General features: G+C 31.2%; 1 protein-coding gene across 1 annotated transcript; it reads left to right on the top strand.

The window, feature by feature from the left end:
* Positions 1–22,117, top strand: LOC113518211 (integrator complex subunit 6). Its single transcript, XM_026903016.3, has 16 exons — positions 1–273; positions 365–442; positions 947–1,186; positions 7,136–7,316; positions 10,186–10,400; positions 10,508–10,690; positions 12,145–12,297; positions 12,647–12,877; positions 13,433–13,627; positions 13,920–14,129; positions 14,600–14,800; positions 15,233–15,586; positions 16,347–16,449; positions 17,079–17,221; positions 17,704–17,827; positions 18,577–22,117. The coding sequence occupies exons 1-16, from the start codon at positions 157–159 to the stop codon at positions 18,798–18,800; spliced, it is 2,952 nt and encodes a 983-aa protein (XP_026758817.2). The 5' UTR covers positions 1–156; the 3' UTR covers positions 18,801–22,117.
* Positions 22,118–22,465: the final 348 nt, after the last annotated feature.

The following is a 22,465-nucleotide window of genomic DNA, read 5'->3' as shown; positions in this document are numbered from 1 at the left end:
TCGTGGCGTAGCTTGTTCAGCTGCTCGTCGAAGCGGCTGTCGGACGGTCGCTTGTCAGCGAGCCTTCGTACGATGTAGCGGCCATTTTTGTTCTTAGTTCATAATAGCGTGCGCATATTTTAATGTATTTAGAGAGATATTTAGGATTTTTTCACGATGACTATTATAGTCTTTTTAATAGATACATCTGCTTCCATGAATCAAAGAGCTTATTTGGGCGGACGCCCAACATTGCTCGATGTAGCCAAGGGCGCTGTGGAAACGTTCGTAAAGGTACGTGCAGTGTCATCGACTCGTCAACCGCCTAGTTTTTGTGATCGATTTGTTTATCGCGTGTGTTCAACTGATAAATTGTATTTCTTAGGTTCGTCAGCGTTCTCCTGAGAGCAGAGGGGACAGATATATGCTTCTAACTTTCGAAGAGCCACCCGCGAACATCAAGGTTAGTATATCAGAGTGAACACGTTAATGGGGGGTTTCTTGTTGTTTAAACATATGATGACATATCCAAGCCGGTTATGCGGTGTCCACCTATAAAGCACTTTAATCTGTGATTCAGACCATTTACATACTAAGAAATGTGCGAGATTTACTGAAATAGCACGACGTAAACAGGACGAACCGCCGCCGTTGCTTGCTGTCTCCGCGATAGAGCTCGCGACTGCGTTCTCATCGCATTCTGATTGGCCATGCCGATAACCATAGCGAAATGGCGATTAGGGGGGAAATTTAAACAGCGCAACAGTTTACGAAATTATTTCAGTTTTTCATTCGTAATTTGAACTATTATTATTATGCAGTGACAGACAATATACATAACATATATCTGCTGCTATCATTTATGATATTTACAATTGTAGGTACCTCCTATTTCCTAAATTATCTATCTATTTTTAAATTAAATCTCACATGATAATGCTTAACCTACCTATAAATATGATTCCAGGCAGGCTGGAAAGAGAATTTAGCAACATTTATAAATGAATTGAAAAATTTACAATGCCTTGGTCTGACAACTATGGGGGCAGCTTTGAAGCATGCATTTGATGTTTTGAATATAAACCGGATGCAAACTGGAATCGATACATATGGACAAGGACGGTGTCCCTTCTACAATGAGCCTTCAGTTATAGTTGTTATTACTGATGGAGGAAAACTTTCATGCAATGCTGGCATTCAGGAAGAAGTGAGTATTTTTACATGCCTACTTTAAATTTTATTATTAAATTGTATTAATTTGTTATACTTTATTAAAATCAATTCTGAATACTTATGATACCAAATTACAAGTGTAATTATTACATTTAAATATTTTTTTCCATGTAATTATTGTGATTATAGTTAAAAAAAATTTTATGCAACTTAGAATGGCAAACAGGCTGACTGCCCATTTGATAAAAAGTGGTAACCGTCACCTATAGACATGAGCAGTACTATGGACGTAACAGAGTATACTGTTTCGCTCATGATACCCCCCATACATTGCCATTCACTGGTGCTCCACCAGCGTATCTCATTAGCGCAGGTACAGTTACCATTACCATACCATTTCCACCCATAAAAAAAACCCTTCAAATCGAAACACAGCCATGCAAACACAACTGCTTCACGGTAGAGACATGAATGGGACAGAGGTGCCCTAGCAAACAACTTGTACAAAGTCTCCCTCTGGTATTACATGGTAGTTTCACAGTTAAAAGTAAGTATAAGTACATATATTCATTTCTCCTAATAAGTGGTATTACAATCAATAAACATCCTACATCCTTAAAATATTCATTAAGTTAAATTTGCTTGTGTAAAATTTCCAGCTGTGTGTGTTACACTTATTGTTATCTAAAATTGGTTTTATGTTGTGGTTTCATGATTTTTTTCTAACTGAAATTGTTAAATAGGAATATCATTTATATTATGTCATGTCTATGTTATTCATATGCCACATATACTGTGCAAAATATTTATTTACTTTTAAAAAGGAGAATGATTTATATTAACCAATAAGTTCAATGTGTATGAATGATTGTGGAATGGTGTCTCAGCCTGCGTTATTTAAAATACTATTCTACTTCAAGATAGTATAACTTTAGATAAGTAAAAGATTTTAATTTAAATTCTAAAATTAGGAGGCTTTTATTGCGTTTTTTGGTGTATGTTATATTTTTATAGATATTCAGATTTACATACAATGTTATTGATGTATGAATAAGATTAGTTCGGTAATTATCTTCACTGTTTTGTGTTGTAGTTGGAAACAAAGTGTTAGTATAAAAAATACAGAAAAATATTATTTTTTGTAATTTGGGTATGATTTCTCAAAAATGTTGCAGCAATAATGTTTTTCAATTTTATATCACGAGCCCGAGAATTCAAATTCAAAACTGGCAGACTTTTTACAGATTTTCAGTCATCTTTTTGCTCCTTATTTCTAGTCTCTTGTGGGTATATAAAGAATTTAAAATGTAAATTTTGTTTTTATAACTTTAGTAGCGTTGGTATGGCAATAGGACTTATTTCTTTATAAGTTTTGATTAAGTTCTTGACCTTATGTAATTGTAGTTGTGTTTGAATATTGGATTTTCCACATTTCTAATTTATGCGTTATAGTAGTTATTATATTAAAAGTAATTAAGTGTAATTATATACTTTTAAAGTGTGTGAAAAATTCTTATGCTATTTTAATGCTTTTATCGGCTATTTTGCATTGTAATCTTATAGTTTTAAGACTAAAGTGAAACCATTCAAATTATCTCAACACTTCCCAAAAGCACGTTTTATGTTAAATGTGACTGCTATTTTTGTTCAGTACCTACATACCTATTTTCCTATAAAGTCTGTTATCTTAATTGCATACTTATAAATACTCATACAAAAAGACATTAAGCAATCTAAACTTTGAAACAGTAATAAAGTTCTAGTAAAAATTTCATAATTCAACATTGTAGGCGATCTGAAATAATTATGGCATTATTGTATAAAATAAGACACATACACATGAGTTGCAACTGTATGTATGTTGCTATTAAGAACCAAATATTAGTGTTTTTTTTTTACGAATCTGTACTAATATAATATATAAGAACCAGTTTGCCCATCTATTCATTTGTACAGTACAAATGTGTGTTGTGTTGCATCTACTTGTACTTGTTTTACTGAGGTTTGTGAAGTAAAGAATTTGATGTAATTGCAGATCATAAAAAGATATATGTAGACATGTAATAATAGTTAATAAAACATTTAGGACTTTAACTAGCATCCATATGGCGATGAATCTATCCTATGATAGATCTTTCGGTGCTCGAGCCCGTATTTATTTATTTATATCAGTTTGTAGACATAAATGAGTATATCATACATCAGAAAACAATACAAAAATGTATCTATACACAGTTTGCTAACCTTAATAATGTAAATATCATTAGGTTAAAAGTAAACGTTATAATGCTTTTACAAATATACAGATAATTTATACTATTTCGAAATTATATTTTTTTAAAGTATAGGGCACTTTGATGAATATTGATGATTCTTACTTTTTTTTTATTGAAGAATTGACACGTCCGATGAACAGGATTATTTGGTGACACATAATTATTAGTTGATGGATACTATTTCTGAATAGTCGAATATGTCTAAAGGATATGTAATCAAGTTCCGAGACATTGTTAATAATTCATTTAACAACCCATTGCAATGTTAGAAAGTAAGCACAGATCGTTAATTCTTTGCCTGGATTCCAATATGAGTTTGAAATACTTCATACCTCATTGTGGTTGTTTTTAAGATTTCATATTAAACGTTAATATTAGGAAATGTTATGGTGCGACTTAGTTTATATTTTCTTTAAGTTTGAAAAGGTATTTTGACGTTATTCACCTAACTTTTTTATTAATAAAAAAAAAACACTTTAATTAGTAGTCTTGATTTGAAATTTATTATAATTATGCAATAATAAATGGAGTTTATACCGCAAAGTTTGAAGACTAAAGTTATGTTCGTCAGTGAACGGATAATAGCTGAGATGATGGTGATGATGATAAATAAAAAAGTGGATGGAGTTTACTTTCATATTTCTATTTCAAAAGTGATTTTTATTTTTTTCTGATATTCTAAAACAATGAAGATGAATTTGACATATTTTTATTATCTAGATTTCTAATAGAGAGGAAAAATGCAGTTATTATTAATAAATAGTTACTGCATTTTTCCTCTCTGTATAGTTAGTAATAACTATATAGAGAGGAAAAAAGAGAAGATAAAAGAGGAAATATACTAATAGTTAGCAATAAATATTAATAGTAAACAATAAAGATAAAAAGAATTAACAATTTGAAAATTTAAAATGTATTTTTAAAATAATGTATAAGAAAGAAATTATTGATTTCATCAGTTGATAGAATTTTTGGGATTTTGTATGCATGCCAAAGTATCTTCTTAAATTTTTTATTAGGACAAATAATAATAGAATAAGGGCATCACTTAAGAACGATTGAACCAATTTATTTATTTATTTTTGTAAATATTTACACTTAATATTATGCTTCCTCTTTGAGTAGGGTTTTTAAGGGAACAAAAGAGAATTTTGGTCTGGACGTGTGTACGATCAACTTTGTCAGTATTAATACATGCATCAAAACATTACTTGGTACTTTACATTAACTTACCTTCGTTGTTTAGCTTTTACCAAAAATTTGTTAAGTACAAACCTACTTAATCACTTATTCTAAATATGTTTGGTACGTACTTGCAATTATCAGTGTCAAATTACGTTTCTCGGTCAAGTTTTATTGTTTGGTTGTGTTTAATATGAATACGTGACTCATTGGATAAGTATTGTTAAAGAGGTAAAGTTTGTATAAGGGGTTAATGCATGAAAATAATGATCCGATTTTACAACTTCCTTATCTTCTTGCTTATAAATGAGTAAGTTTATATTGAATTCCATGGGGGTCAAGTCGCGTGGCATAGCTCGTTTTATTTAGGTGTAAAGTGAATTTTTAAATTATTTTTTTATATTATTTTTGATTGTGACCTATATGTTGGCAATTTGGGAATTCTGTATACCTGGATTTCCAATAAGTACTGTCGGTTTACTATCACTATCGTATATGACAGCTTTATGGAAATGACAATATCCTTGCCTATCCTAATATCTATATCAGTATTTTTTTTTAGTGGGTCAAAATGAAACAGTGACCCTGCCTTCGCTATCGGTATACACTGGCGGGGCACTAGTTAATGATGATAGGTGACTATGAGAGCAGGTCTGATGGCTCATCGTGACGAATTCAACAATTATTAAGAACGATGGTTTCTAGGGGGAACCGCGTGGAGATCGACCTGATAGGGTATATTGTTAACAAGGTGTCAGTTGGATCTTATTAGTTACAATCCCTTCTCTCCCCAAAGATGGCTTAGCATACCTTCCGAAGTACGAAGAAGGAGTGAACCATTTATACATAATTCTAATATGAATTTGAATAATATAGAGGTTTAGTCTAAGATTAAATCAGGACCTCTGGGACCCACACCTAGCGCAATTCGAGTGAGCCATCGCCGCTCAAATAGCAATTATATATACCCTTGACATACTTATTAAGTTAACACTGATATAATTTAACACATATAAATAAGAAAGATTTATCATCATTATATCAAATTTAAATTTTAAAGTTTTCATTGCTTACATACCTAAAATATGATCATTGTATTTTCATACTTTGACGACATATTTATATGTGATTTAGAGGAGAAATTTCTCAATTCGTCTGTATTTTTGTCTCTATTTTACGTCGCTAATTTTGATATTTCAATTTGCGATAGAAAGGTTTTATATTCGTCTTGGCCCCATATTTTCATTATTATTTATTCAGAGAATTTTCCCCCAAATACTGTGATTTTGGAATGAACTTCTTGCCGATATTTTCCTTAGAGATTACACTGAGGGGTTCTTCAAAAAGGGCGTAGTAAGGTTTCTCAAAAGGTCGGCAACGCATGCGTGACACCCCTGGTTTCGCAGGCGTCCATAAGTTATGTGAACCTTACCATAAAACAGGATCTATATTGTTTGCCACCTTAGTAGTATGAAAATAAATTTGAATGTTATGACAATTGTGTATAGTTTTTTTACTGATCAAAAAATTGCGAAGAAAAATTTAATTATATTTTTTTAATAGTTTAAGTAATTCTTTTGAATTATAAATTAAAATACTTTCAATCTAATGTGTCTGTGAAACATCTTTACAAAGATAGAGGGATTGTTAGTAATAAGGATACCCTCTCAGGTCGACCTTCACGTGGTTTCCATTAGAAATAATCATGGTAAATTTGTAGTGAAATTGCTCCGAAGGGCTAACTGACCTATCTTGATTCTTATCGTTTCATCCACCTTTGGTGTCCCGCCATTGTATACCGTCACTATTAGCAGGTACTCCTTTCCATCTTTATCCATAAAAAAACATCTTTATTTTTATTGGTGTATTTTATGTATATTAAAGGCGCTGTTTGTTTTTGTGGAGCAAAATGTACAAGCTATTAAAATTTATCAACAGCCACTACATAATAAAGTCACTATTAGTACATACACAATGTTTTTTTTTAATATAAAAAAAATCGCTTGTTATTCTTGATGCGATTTTGAAAGGCATTTATCGACTGTTACTGTTGTGGTGAACGTACGCATAATACTCGACATGCTCATATTGCACCAAACATACGGTTGAATCCAACGTGGCAACGGGCGAGCCTATACCATAAAAATGAATATCTATGTAGAACCGACACTTCCGTGAATTTAATAACATATAACAATAATAACAATATCTATATTGGCCCGCTGATGGGTTGCGTCGAATTCGCGTTCTGTGGTGACATAATTATAATAATTTTAAGATAACACATGTGTCGTACGTGGCATAACGTAAAATTATTTGTAAAAACGTAATAAATTAAGTCCATGGAAGGGTTAACACGACTCTTTCAACTTAGTAGATTGGCGGCATTGCCACTTCTATATTATTAACGATTAACGAGTGTCATTTCTACCCTGTCTATTTATTCTGCTGTTAAATACCACCGTCGTTGCTACTGTACAGATTTTCTTAAATTTTTTACAATGAAATTTATCTTTTCATTTCAGTTTAATTTGCCAATGAACTGCCCCATTCCTGGGTCTGAATTGACCAGGGAGCCTTTCCGATGGGACCAAAGACTGTTCTCGTTGGTGCTGAGATTGGCCGGAACACCTGCTGTGGAGAGGGACACTGGTCTCGTGCCTTCAGACTCCTCACCTATTGATGCCATGTGTGAAGTTACAGGAGGTGGGGTTTTTTTTTTCAATTATAATTTCATACAATTTTAAACAATTCATTCTTTTATAAGTAACTATTTTCTTTAATTTATTTAATTATATTGTTTGCCTTTTTTGCATACCTATACTTATTTATTTGAAAATGAAATCTGTTACTCTATTGAAAAGATGTTTACAACAATTAGGTCAACTTATTGTAAAGCTAGGTAAATATCTCCCATGTACAGATATTGTTTAGTTACGATTATATTAGATGTATATTTATTCGTGTTCTTTTATTCCCTATGTTGTATAGTGCAAATAAAATATATATTTCTTCACTATTATTTCAATTAGAGGAAAAATTAAAAAAAAATGTTATTAATTTTTAATTTTTCCTCCAATTTAAATATTACTAACAGAGTATAAGAGGGTTATAACAAATAGACAATAAATTTCCTTGTTACTGTGATATGTATTTAGTTATTGTATAAAGTTTATTTTCAGTTATGAAGCTAGTCTTTTTATACTAAGTTATTTAATGACAATAGTAATATTAATTTTTTCAGTTAATGATTATTTAATTTTTAATAAATTGAAATTTATTTAAGAATCCTAAAGACAATAGTCGGCGGCATTTTTTACCATTGATAAAGTTTATTGCGGATCGTCTCAAAGAGTTTTTGCTATGAATAAACATAATAAAAAAAAAAAAAAAAAATTCTAATCGTAAAATTTCTCCGGAAACATGCAAACTTAAAATTGTTCACAGAGGTTTTTCATTTGCTGTAGACAATCATTAGGCACGTTTTTATTATTTGTACTATTTACTGAGAACTAATAGCAGAACCTAGGACCTAGTGAAATCAACGGAAAAGCTACCAACCAGCAACTAAGCTGTTATCGTAGTAGTAGCGAAATTCTAGTTTAACAATTTGACTACTTCAATCAGAAGTTTCATTTTAGTTCGTACTCGTAATATTCTATGGGTGTCATTAAATTTTAACATTGATTTTACACGTACCATAAATTTTAGATTTTATTAAGTTGGTGTTGATATTTATTATTCTTTATGTAAGCCCTTTATAAAACCTGTCCAGCTACTTTTTCTCTGATTCATTAGGTGTCAAGGTGTTCTTAAATATAGGTATCGATATTTTTGAATTGGTTTAAGCTCGGTGATCGGTCGTCCCTCGAATTGGGGACCGCTAGACAGCAGAGGTCGCCAGTTCGGAGGTCGACCACATACTCATTTGTTGCAGTATTCGGCCGTTCATTTACCTTCCTAATGCTCCTCAAATATTGCGTCTAAATGGCGCCTACCATGTACCCTCTTGTATAGGCATTCCGTCACCCCTATCGAATAGCCAGGACAGGATACCTTAAATACTGTACCGGAAACCATTAAAATAAATCGGTTTAAGCTTAATTTTATTTGTTGTAATAAAAATACAATTTTTTATTACAATTTTATTTAATAAAAAATGTTAATATTATATATATTATCATTTTTTTATACTATACGATAAGTTACACGAATACTAGAAAATCGAGACTCACAGAGGGCTCACCTTTTTTATTAGTAGTAGTCAATATTACTAATATTAATTTTCGACTTAATGTATTATATATTAAAATACATGTAATTATTTTAAAAAAATCATGAAGCTTAATGTACTTGTATCAGAGATTATGTATCTATAACGCAGGTAATAATTGTTTATTGCTTCCCAGCAAAAATAAGATAATAGTGTTTAAATTCACTATTATGTTATGATTTCCTTATATCGATTATGTGATATTATTTAGAATAGTCGTACTTTGTTCTTTATTGGAAAGTTATTATTTATGTACACGACCGGTTTGGAAACATCAGGCTAATTAATATAACAATTATAAGTGGATACTTCTGCAAATCATAAATGTACAGAAAATGCGTTAGTGTTTATTTACTTTAGGTGATAAACGCGTAATTAATATTCATATTCATTATCTCAATGTTGTTTCATAACCATTTAATGAAGATTTGGCAATCAGTATGACTATTAAAAAAAGTCATGGTACAAATACTATTTATATAAATAATCATCGTTATTAGTAACTAATGTACATTTAAGCACGATTTCAAATTGTTATTTATAAATAATGTTGATAAGGAGGAGAATTTTGTTATGAGATCCTAAGACTTGTATTTATTGAATCTGATATATGGGTATGAAAATTAATTAAATTAACTTATGACCTAAGATATTATACATACATTTATAGAGAACAGAAAGACGAATATATAAATAATAGACAAAGAATTCTTTATTTTTAAATATGACGATACACAACGAACGTGATACAATATGAATATTTATTTATTAACGTTAGTAGTATCACAACGTACATATAATTATTTCACCTTTTTGTATTCTGTTTGTTGAGGTATTACATATGATATTATTAGGTCACCAATTTGAATTTATTATGACGTCATATATACAAATTTAGACATGACCACTTGACGCCGTAGGGACTCAGCCAATCATTGTAAGGTAATATATCTATTATATTTATTTTTGGGAAAGAGAATTAAGTATCCTACTTTTTATTTAGGTAAAAAAAAAATAATATAGTCGCGGGTATAAACTAGTTTATATATACTTTTTGTTGTATTGTATTAGTTGAGGCCTTTCATATTATACCCATATTAGTTATCTTGGATGTGTGATGACGTAATTTACTCCATATCCGTATTGACCACTACATTCCACCACATTCATTAGAAACATTTACATTCCAGTGACATAGTAAACAGATGCGCGTATTTGTTTGAAATGACCAAAACGAATTCTTTCCTTACAAATAATTTGCTTTTAGATATATTGGAGAGTAAAACTTATTTTCGATTTTAGGCCGTTCATATTGCATCACTTCGCATCGTATGCTCATGCAGTGCATAGACAGCTTAGTGCAGAAAGTACAGAGTGGTGTGGTGATTAACTTCGAGAAGATAGGGCCCGACCCTCCGCCTATAGACGGCGGTAACAACAGAGAGGGTGGTGACCAAAGTGACGATGTTAGTCACGATGCTGACAAGGAGATGGACTGTGAGGGCGACAGGAATGGGGTGAGAGCAAAACATAGTTTATTAAAAAAGTAATATTGGCCTTGAATTCAATTTTTTATTATCTATTTATTCGTATTTCCAATTTAATTTTTTTTATTTATCTGTAGCGTTGGAATGGTGGTCCGTACCAAACGGGTTTGACACCCAATCAAGGTGCGAGCGCGCCACAAGCGTGGCACTCGTGTCGACGCCTCATCTACGTTCCGCGGACTGTTGCTCAGAAGGGCTTCGCTGTCGGCTTCTGGCCCATACCGGAATCTTTTCGGCCGGATCCCAATGCACCGACACTGGTAAGTATATCAACATTATTTTAGAACTATTATTTACTTATTATTCAAGTATTCGGCTAGTTATCGCCAAACATTGTTTAGTTTCTTAACGCCGTATACTAGGTCTATTTTTTATCTCTCAAATAAAAGTCGGTTAAATCGTTTCAGAGATTAGCGTGAATGAACGTCGTGACACGGGGTTTTTAAAAATTAAAATGTATCAGCCGTTCCATTATATTATTATATTATTTATTATTCCATATTCTCTTGTCATTTGCATACCTCTCTCTAAATATATTAAAATACATAGTATGTTAATCATGATTAAAAATATTACATAATAGTAATATTGAAATGGGAATTTGTTTCATAACATGTCTACTATATGTTTTGACAACGTAAGACATGTGTAAATATTGAAAAAAAAAACAGCCAATACGATCCTATGCTATCTATAATTTAAAATATATTATATTTTTTTATTATTTAATATTATTTATACTTATAAAATTAATTTATTTCATAATTTATTACTTATACATAATAATAATAATTTATTTGCATGAATATGGTTGAAATAGATTTTAATTAATGTTATAGAATCACTTATTTAGCCATATTGTTTTAATAACGTGCAAAATGATAGTCTTATTTACTTGTAAATATTTCCGATATTTTCAGACCTTATACTAACAATATTTCTTTTAATATATATTCATTCATCTAAATATATAATTACTCTGGATACAATTTTTGTTTAGATATAAATTTTATCATGACTGCTGACTCATACTATTCTGTAATATATACATATAATATCAAATAATATGAAGATAGCAAATGGAGATTACTCTGTTTACGACGTTATAAAGCTTTACGCATTTCTGTGACGCAAATTACGTATTAATGGCTTAATTGTTTTATTTATCACCTTAAAGGAACTAATCGTCACATTAATGGATTATTATTTTCTTAGACGAATTTATTAATAGATACATTATCGCTACTACACCAGGTGGAAATGTGTAAGTTAACGAAACTGTTTGCTTACTTACTTACTTATTGTTTTGCCACTTTTTTAGGAATGCATTATATTTATCATGTTTTGTATAAAGTTAATATTTAGTTAATAATCACAACCTGGGCACTAAATCTTTAACTATGTATCAAGTGAAAACTTATCAGTAAAAATGATAGCCTGGCTTATCTTACTGCGCATAAGACATTAGGTTAGGTTAGGGTAGAGTTCTTGTAACTAGTCACATTTTATTCAATTAAAACTGCTTTGTATTTTTTTAAATGAGTATATACATAACTTTAATAAACATATCTAATCTTTTGAGATGTATTTTATAATTGAGCCATTGATAAAGTTTGGCGAATTTCAGACATTGTTATTTGTTGCATGTTTAATGAGTGATAGTACTATAATTCCTATATTGCCGATTTATATTTTGTTATGTAATTAATTTTAGCCACCCCGTTCAGCACATCCGGTAGTCAAGTTCACTTGTTCAAGTCAGGAGCCCATGGTGATTGACAACTTGCCTTTCGACAAATATGAACTGGAACCAAGTCCTCTGACGCAGTTCATTCTAGCCAGGAAACAGCCAACCATATGCTGGCAGGTTGGTACATTATTCTTAATTATGTTGAATGTTATATATTTTTATTCATTTTTATTAACAATTTAATTTTTTACTTGTTGATTAATTCAATGTAGTCGCTAATAGTGTAAATTATGTTAGAATATTGATTAACTGTGTATAGATGTGGGCGATACAAATATAATAGGAAACCTATTTAATAATTTGATATTATACACAAAACAAAGAAGGTAATTATTATATTAAATAACAAAACAATACAAAAAGAAAATAGGAAATAATAATTAAGTACAGAATGATTAAGAATTGCTGTTGTTTTGAAAATTGTGTTGATGATTGATTTATCATCATATTTTGTTACTAATTGCAGGTGTTCGTGGCGAACAGCGGTTGTAAGAACTCTGAAGTCAGTCATCCATTTGGCTACTTAAAAGCATCGACAAACTTAACATGTGTCAATCTCTTTGTGTTGCCGTACAACTACCCAGTATTACTGCCTTTACTCGACGACTTGTTTAAACTACACCGTTGCAAGCCAACTCCAGAATGGAAGCAGGCGTTTCAGCAGTATTTAGACAGGATGCCGTCGTATTATGTCGCGGTAAGTTGTGTTGTTTAATAAACAATAATGAATTCAATTCAAGAGGCGAGTTTGTTGGGAAGGTAAAAAGCTAGTGCTCCAACTGATGGAAAGTTGCTAACGTCACCTGTAACGCTAGTAGCACCATCCTCCTATTACTAGTCTCTCTTTTAATAAAATCAAATTTCTCAAAATCTATCTCAAAAACAAAGTTTGGCATTTTTAGTCACTTAGAGACCGAATTTGATCTGTAATTGTCTCTTGAACTTAATTGAACTTTGTACTGTTTTGTAATTCACCAATTCTCAGTGTTTTTATTAATCTAATGAAATATATTTGGGATAAATTATTAAAGACACATGCAAATGTTATTATGAAATATGTTTGAGTGACAGAAATAAATTATTCAAGTTCTACAGTGGGTAGTATGCATATTAACATAATAATATATGTTTCGACCTTAGATGAATAACAGTTTGAGACAATGAGTTGCATGACCCTTAATGTAATGTACAACATTATGTTAATATTCCGACATAGTTTTTAGGTATTTCATTTTAAATATTTCTGTTTCAGCCATTACGCAGGGCCCTAACGAAGATGGGTGCTTCGACACCGCTATTGCAGAGTTTAATTCCCGACATGCAAGACAACTCGCTCAGCTTTTCTGTATTGAATTATTTGAAAAGACTGAAAAACCAAGCTAAGATTGAATTTGACAAGCTGTGTGCTGATGTCATAAATAAAGCTTCTAGTGGTAATAATCAAAAGGTAATTATTTATATTTTAAACACACCTTTTTATATAAATTGGAATACGAAATAAGCTGATGGAATATTTGATGAATGGTAGTAACCGTCGCTTATAAACATACACACAATGACGTACTACGTACGTGGGATACTATGAGATCCCATGTGTTGCCATTCTTTAAAATGAGAATAATTATGGAATATATAATGCACATAATGCTTATTATATTTTCACTGTCTAGTCCTTAAAAAATGAAGATATATACACATGGAATTTAAATAGATTAATAAGAATATTTTGAATTTTTCAGATAGCGGAAAGCGTGCGAGTGATGCCTCGTTCTCCTCTTAAGAAGGAGCTCACCACACACCCATGTCTACAGGACAAGTTCACGGCGTTGCGCGACCAGCTCAACGAGTTCGGTGGCTTCGTGGTAGGCCTCTCGCGTGGGCGCCACAAGACGCAGGCGCACACTTATCGGAATCCCTTTGATATACAGAGGAGGGATTTATTGGACCAGGTATGCTGCTGCTTTAACTACGATAAAAGGTTCTAATGTGTTAATAAATTATAAAAACAAATTTGATATTTATCAAAGTGTGGCAAATGTGGAAATTATTTATTAGTTTTCAATTTATTAGTATGCTCTGATACTGAACTAAAACTAATAATAAAATAAAGTAAATAAATGTACCACTATAATTTATCACTTACTTCATATTATGTTTCTATATATAAATATTTTTTTATCTTCAGTGTCCTAATTTTCAGTGATAACTTCATAAGAACCTTGATTGATTAATTAATATTTTAGTTTGCCATAAGAGAAAATTTCAATTAACGTAATACATATTCAAAATCATAAAGTTTAATTGAATTCCATTCACTCGTTTATAATGAGAAAACAACCCGACGGAAAATAGTTATGATTTAATTATAGTATGGATTTAGTAACAATTTACTAATATATTTTCTCGTGTCGTGTTTCAGGTGGTGCGCATGCGCGCGAACTTCCTACAACCGTCACTGGCGCACACGCGTCTCGTCGATGAGGACAGTGTGCACTCGATGCCGGTTGCGCAGATGGGCAACTACCAGGAGTACCTCAAGCGGATGACGCCGCAACTGCGCGAGATTGAGTCGCAACCCGTGCGACAGCACATGTTTGGCAACCCTTTCAAGATAGATAAGGTTGGTTCACAACATTAACATTTTGTTTATAATTTCCACCAAACTTTTTCAACTCTGTAATCATACTGTGAATGTGAACTTCTCTATTTCTTTTAATCTTTTATATTATTAATGTATGTTTTTTTATTTAAGGTTTATACATTATTTTTTGTATTTACATGTTTTTTGCATACATATGTGTATGCTAAATATTCTGATTCAAATAGACTTCTCGTCTCCTCAACATCAATCTACCTAGGTTTTTTTTTGGATTCTTTTGATATCGATTTTTTCTATAGATGTCTAATATATGTGATTTCTAAACTATGCTAAAAAGCAAGACTATATATCAATAATCTATTTATTACAAGAAAAAAAATCGGTTAATATATTGCTACTTACTGCTTAGTTACAATAAAATAAAATAATAATAATTTATTATTTTATTTTCAGCGAATGATGGTCGACGAAGCGGACGTGGATCCTGTAGGAGCGGTCCGTGGCGGCGGTGGTGGCGGTGGCGCAGGCGGCAAACGTGGTGCCGAAAGTCCCCGCTGTGCTCCGCCTAAACGCAAGGCGGGTCCGCTGCCGCGACATGTGGTAGCGCGGCGGCCTACCTCTTCTGCGCCGTCGTCACCGCTACCTCCGCCGCCGCCACTGACGCCGCCGCTGACGGCACTGACGCCTCCGCCGGCACCAGTAACGCCACCTGCCCCGCTCGCACCGCTATCACCAGTGTCGCTGCGACGGCCTGCGTCACCGCTTGCACCGGTTCCGTCAGATTTGCCGTCCGGTCGGCCACCTGAGGTCAGTACATGTTTATAAAAAAATATTGAATTATGTCGAATGCCTGTAGTCCCTACTCTTTGGCTATGGAAACTGAGTTTTAAAGGCTTCTATTTATTTATAGCAAGGCAACAGATTACATATTAATACATTAGTAAAATAAACGTTACATAAAATCCTGTCCTTCCAAGATGTCTTGCTGCATGCACTTTTATAATTTGTCTCAAATATGAACATCGATTTCCTAGTCTTTCCCACAATATAATATGGTTTTCTGAAATCAGTTCAGTGTAAGAGACAATTAGTCAACATTTTTGGCATGGCCTTATAATTATTTAACTATTTAGGATGTAATGATATATTTAAATGTGCCTATTAGGAAACTGAGAGGAGAAAGTTTTTTAGACTGGTAATTGTAAAAAGTTAAAATTTATTCATTGGCCATTGGGTTTCTGTTGATTGTCTGAAAAGTGTAAAAAATTTTGAATTAGTACTTCTGACATCTGCTTTTTACAAAATTTAGATGTAGTTGTTTTATGCTATAATTTAAAGAAGTTTTAAAAGTTAGTAACCATTTGGGAACCATTTCACATCTGTTGTCAGTTTTTTTAATATATGCGGCCGACGTATTGCTTTTTGGCTATTTTGCTCATTTTATGTGTTTTTTAAATATCACAATTTTTAATTATATCAAATTTCCGGATATAGCTTATTGAGGTAATTATTATTAAATATTAGAGTTTAATTTAAATATTTTATGATGTAATTATATGTTCTGCAGGAGCCGCCCAATGTAGAAACAGGCGGAGCGCCCGTACCGCCACCGCCTGCAGTCGCCGCGCCCGCTAACCTGCCGCCTGTTATCAAACCCTTCCTAAATGGAGGTAATTGTTTAATTGTATGGTGTGGCGATGGAGTAAGAATACAATGTGTTACTACTTCCATTCATTCTTAGAATATTGCAAGGGGTAACCAAAAAGGGTAAATAAAAATATAATACAGTAACATAAGAAAAACAAATTCCGAAATAAACAAAGTTGCGATTTGCTAGCTATGGCGGTGATAGGGTTTTTTTGCTTTTATATGAGTACAACTGTTAATAGTCTATGTGTCGAGATGGAATAAAATATATAATTTTATCCACTATAAAATATATAATTTTACCCATATATTTATTTGCATATTTTATATTCTTTGCTTTTTAGTTTCCGTCTTAAAAAGACAGAAAAAAATTATATATTAAATCTTATGTTAGGTATTTAATACTAATATGTAATTAAATACTATGTTAGGTATTGATCTATTACGGTGTATTTCTTATTGGAGATTTACATACTTACTGGATATTAAACCTATAATTTACTGAGGTTACACACATTTTAAGTAGTATGATATATTTGTACAGAAATACAATGTAAGTGATGGTATTATTATTTCCTGAAATTTCCACTGAAGAAGAGAAAAGTGTTTTGCGATCCATAGCTCATAAATAAAGGATTTGTTTTTGTGGCAGACGCTTATACTACAATGGGCAGTAAGGTGTCGCGGTCGCCGTCTCCACCTGACCTGGACTCTCAGGAGTTACAGATCAACGCTATTCTTCAGGACATTGCAGCGGAGAATGCGCATCCGAGACCACGGAAGCGGAAACGGAAGGTACGCGGTGGTATCTTCACATTAGAGAAATCTTATAAATAATGGCTGACGCCATTATTTATTCTGAAGTGAGATTTCCTGGAACTTAAATGTTAACTTGATAGCGAAAGTACCATGTTATGGGTTACAAAATTTTAATTTATAGTTCTTTCTCTACAAGGGACTTGAAGATAAAATAGTCGTGTAACTCATTTGTTATGTATCATTATATAATTATTTTAGTTAAAATATTGTTATAAAATATTTTGTAAAGTTTACATTAGTACTAGCTCTAATTAAACCTAAAAAAAGAAGATAAGTAATATTTTTGCATTTGGTTTTTATATTTGATGGTTTTAATTTTGAACAAAATTAATAAATTAACTAGATTATTATTTATTGCGAATAAGAAATAATGTTTTTTCAGAGATAAAATTTGATATTTTTTTCTCACGTTGATTTATACATTCTAATCATATTCTAATTATTAAAAAATTATCTAGAGTGATAAGCCGGTCGTACCTCAGTTGCCCCCTCAACTGTCTCGAAAGGAGTTGGCGGACATCAGAAAGCACAATTTGGACGTACGAGCAGAAGTGTATCGCGCTGTTCGACGTCCAGGCAAAGGTCAGTTCTATTATATCTATAGATGAGTGGTAGATATTTACATTTTCATAAAATAATTTTTCTTCTCGTCTATTCTCGTATATTTTATTATGTTTACAATGCCATCCAGTATCCACTAGGGTATTATAATAGTATAGAATAATAATATAGTTGTAATTGGTTGATGGCGGCGTAAATAAAAATTACAATATATTATAATATTTTAGAAATATTTTTTTTTGAGAGGGTCAGATTTTTATGTACACAAAGTTGTTTAAAGAATATAAATAGCAGACAGAACAAGCACTAATAAAATTATTAATGGTAATCATCTGGGATGTCGTATGCTTTTTGTCGTATCATACCTTTGAAGCATCTTTTTTTTTAAGAAAGTATATACTTAAATTTTCATAAAAGTGAAAATGTTTTTTATATAAGTGAATTACGTAGTTTTTACTTGTATAAAAGTGTACAAAAATACTGTGTTTTACAAATCAGTAAAATTATAGTGTAGCCGTGCCACTGGATGGCTTACTGTAAAGTTTTTAATTTTGTAATTTGTAAACATTGCAAAATTAGTTAAATATTTACATATATTCTTTTTTATACCATATATTTTTACACAGGTTCTTTGAATTGCATGTTAATATCTTATGTTGTATTAATACCCATATAAGTAGATAAATACTGATTATGGCAGTAGAGACTTGTTGGAACAAGTAAATATTTTTATGTATCAAATTACTTATATAAGTTTTTCTTCTTTTCAGATTTCTCGAAACTCTTCGAACATTTAAAACAGTTAAAAGGTAGTGTAGATGTTAAGAAGGAAGTGATACGTGATATTATAAATGAGTCATTAAGGTTCAAACGGAAGGCTCTTGCTAAGTTATTGGAAGACTTTTTGGCGGGTCTCGAAAAGAACGGTAATAGTGCCTCAGTAAGCATGAAGAGAATCACGAATTCTTTATACGGCAACGCTAATCATAGCTAGTGAATATGGATAGAGTCATTTGTTCATAGTTATCGAAGTCAGGAATGTCAATCTCAGTGCAGGAATATGTGGTGGTCACAACTTCGCGACTAATGTCACCGGTGCCTGTACACAAGTATCAAATGATTCCATTTTTAAATATTTTACACGTCAATGTAGTGCTGAAGACTTATTATAATTAGAAATTGTAATTAGTTGAAGGAGAGCAAAGGCAATGTTCACTCTTTTTTTTTTAATAATTTATAATGACTGGCAACTTTATCTCTCAAAATGTAAACATAAAATAAGTTGAATGATTAATAAAAATATTTTATTATTTTTGTTCTCTATCTAGAGAAACATTGATGGTATAAAAGTAATTGGAAACCTTTAATAATGAAATAAAAATGAAATAAATGCCAAATCTATAGTGGTAGAATCATTACTATAATGCATAACTAGCATTTTAGCTTAATACTACTTTTTAAATAATCATCCAAAAATATTGATAATCGTTCGATTTTTTTCGAAATTTGATAAGTAATACAGATTTCTTACTCTATTAAGACATTATTTTTTATAGAACAGAATTGGCAAACAAGTTTATCGTCTGCCTGATTTACGTGTTCAGTAGGCTGATTGTAGTGGTTTTATTTGATCTTTAAAATTACTTCACTAAGGTTGAAGCATAAATATATTTGGAAATGGAATTGTTAGTTACTTTTTTAATTAATATGCGCAATTATCTTATTTGTATTGAAGTGCAAACTATTCTAATCTGGACTTTTAGTTGACTTTTTTCTTTGTGTATTTGACATTTTATATTTGACTTTCGATTAGTGATTTACATTAAACACCGCTGGTTGACCTGCTTCATAATGAATCGGACCGCGTTGTTGACTAAACAAGGAAATGTGCTCTAATCCGAGCATCTGAATAAGAAATTGTACAGCTGGGTAAATGCTTAAAAGAAGAATACGCGTATAACCGTACAAAATGCGCGCGCAGCTAAACAGTTTATCAAACAGTTGTATAAAATGTTAAGTGAATGTCATGCAAATGTAAACTTACAATAATATAATATTATGGTGTCTTTATGTTTATCCTCAAGTGAGATTGTAATTTTAACGGCTACATTCAAAAAATATTTGTCTACATAATACTACTATATCTTTATAACATGTCAAATAGGTAAAATCATTCACTTACACAAATTGGTGGCGTTCAATGTTAGTAAAGAAAGAATTTAAAACTAGCGTGACTACAATTTTATTTACGTTGTGGTAAATAGTGTGAATTGCCCATTGACTTCGCTGGATTATAAATTTTTCTTAATAATATATTATTATAAAATCAGTAAGTTGATGCAAATTGGGTAACAAATGGTCGAGGACAATATGATTTGCTTTAAATGTAGTCTATTTGTGAAGAATCGTAATTTGTCCATAGAGCTCTTTCAACAAATGTTTATATGTTCATTCCAACTATATGAAAAAAGAAAAAAGAAGAAAATATAGATTTACAAATATTATATTGTTTTAAATGAAATTAAGAAGATACATTAATAAAATTTAATAAAATTCTAAAATTAGTAATAATATAAAAACATTGTAATAAACTATGTTACTGATTCATTGTAGTTTACACTTCAAAAATATTCAAGATATTAATTTTATTTGAAATACATTGATTTATGTACTTATTCTTTCTTATTCATTTGTTTACTGGACTGGTACAGTATGTTAATAACTTTTATAGCACTAACATAAAGAAGATTACAAATGTGAAATATGTTTTGGAGTGTTATAAAATGTATATCTTATTGTAAAACCCGTACATAGTTAAATCTTAAGTTTTACCAGTAAATCTTAGGATTTACCAATGTGAGTTGGTAAATGTGAGGATTTAATAAAAACAAGACCTTTTTCGTATCTTTCACTAAACTAAACCTACCTTTCTGACCTTTTCTTTACAGTGCTAGACATAAACATGTCTAATTCAGTGTATGATGTTCGTGTTAATGGTCAGAGAGGTAGGTTAGGTTAGGTTTGCTTTGCTTTGGTTAAGATTTCTTAAAATTTACTGGTAAAACTTGAGATTTACCAATGTACAGGCTTTTACAGTAACATATAAACCAAAATGTCACGTGCTCAGGGTCGTTACTCTACATTGTTCGAGGCATAAAATATTTAATTAACATATTTATAAAAAAATCTAATGAACTCTAATTTTGTTCACGTGCTGCTTTCTAAGAAGATAAATTTTTTTATAGCGCTCTAATTACAAATACCGACCACATTTTACCCGTGTATAATTTCTCATTTAAATATGTTACATATTGTCTTAAGATTGACACAAATGTTTTTGTTTTCTATTGTAAGTCGAAATAAATATAACTGGAAATCAGTCATTTGCTACGTCAAGATTTTCATTACAATAATTACCATTCAATTTCTTTATTGATTGCGTTTAGGTACGATTCATTAGAAAACTTAAACAGTATAAACGTATGCTCGTGACTTCGTTAAAATAAAAACCAGCATCAGTGTATTTATTACCTACTTATTGATGATCTCACCTGATCGCAATGAACAGGCGCGTCTCTTTTCGTGCATGTCTTTGGTAAGTGATAAAAGTAATGATAACTGGCAATAAATATTTTATATACGCGAAGCACAGTTTGTGACCTTAAGAAATGGTACATTATTTGGATGTGAGTTTACTGATTGATTAATTATAACATTCATATCACATACGGGAAATTTATCAATGCATTTATTTACAAATTCCGTGCATTGAATTGTAATGATATATTTCGTTAGGTAATCGAATAATAAAGAAATATGAGCTTTGTGATTTCTGACTTTACGAATGTTGATCAAAAGGACCAGCAGCTTTTTTCTGTCATTTTGTTTGTTTATATGCAAAGAAAATTGTGATGAAATAAGCAATATGAATTTAGAACAATCTTTACGAGGTGTCTTAATTTGTGCAAAATGACAGTGAAATTGTGTTTCAGATTGTAAATACGCATTGTAAATAATATTAGAATGTATTATTATTACCAATGAAAATATATGTGTAGGATGCTTTTACGCATCGATCACTAAATAGTTAACGTGGCCGGGCCACACGGTATGAGAATATTTGGTTATATAAAATGTTTTATTAATTATACTGTTAAATTTAATTTACAAAATTGTTATTTTCCATAAGCAAATAATTTCAAACTGCTGCTAATGTTAGGATATGGCCCGATCACATTAATAGACGTTCGGTCAATTGTAAAGTGTATTATATCTTTTTCTAAATAAATTATGATCCTTATTGGATTTTTATTATGTGTTTCATTGGATCCCCAATTTCGTAATATTGCAAATTGTATCTGTATTTTTAGTCTTGATTATAAATTGTATCTGTCATTGTTTTTTTTTTTTTGTGCTGGCTTTAGTTGCAGATTTCTTTGTAACATAAGATGAGGAACTATTATCTCTATAATTTATATCACTGCGAAATCATATCATCGGATCAACATGAATTCATTTTTTAAAATATTTTTAAAATTCTTGTAATTTTGGTTTATAATCATCCATAAAACAGTAATTTTGAGAAATTATCAAATTAAAATATAACTTGAGAGATAGGTTTAGACAAATACCATAGTTGAGAATGGGCTCCAGTACATA

The sequence above is a fragment of the Galleria mellonella genome, unplaced genomic scaffold (genome assembly GCF_026898425.1).
Source record: "Galleria mellonella isolate WM207_F2 unplaced genomic scaffold, CSIRO_AGI_GalMel_v1 utg132, whole genome shotgun sequence".
In the NCBI taxonomy this organism is placed as follows: domain Eukaryota; kingdom Metazoa; phylum Arthropoda; class Insecta; order Lepidoptera; family Pyralidae; genus Galleria; species Galleria mellonella.
This window is presented reverse-complemented; position numbering and strand designations above follow the sequence as displayed.

Bases quoted from the DNA above. Each gene is read 5' to 3' on its own strand.
- LOC113518211 (XM_026903016.3), top strand. From the start codon at position 157: ATGACTATTATAGTCTTTTTAATAGATACATCTGCTTCCATGAATCAA. The intron at 443-946 runs GTTAGTATATCA...ATATGATTCCAG, and splicing joins AGCCACCCGCGAACATCAAG to GCAGGCTGGAAAGAGAATTT. The intron at 16,450-17,078 runs GTAATTGTTTAA...TTTTTGTGGCAG, and splicing joins CAAACCCTTCCTAAATGGAG to ACGCTTATACTACAATGGGC.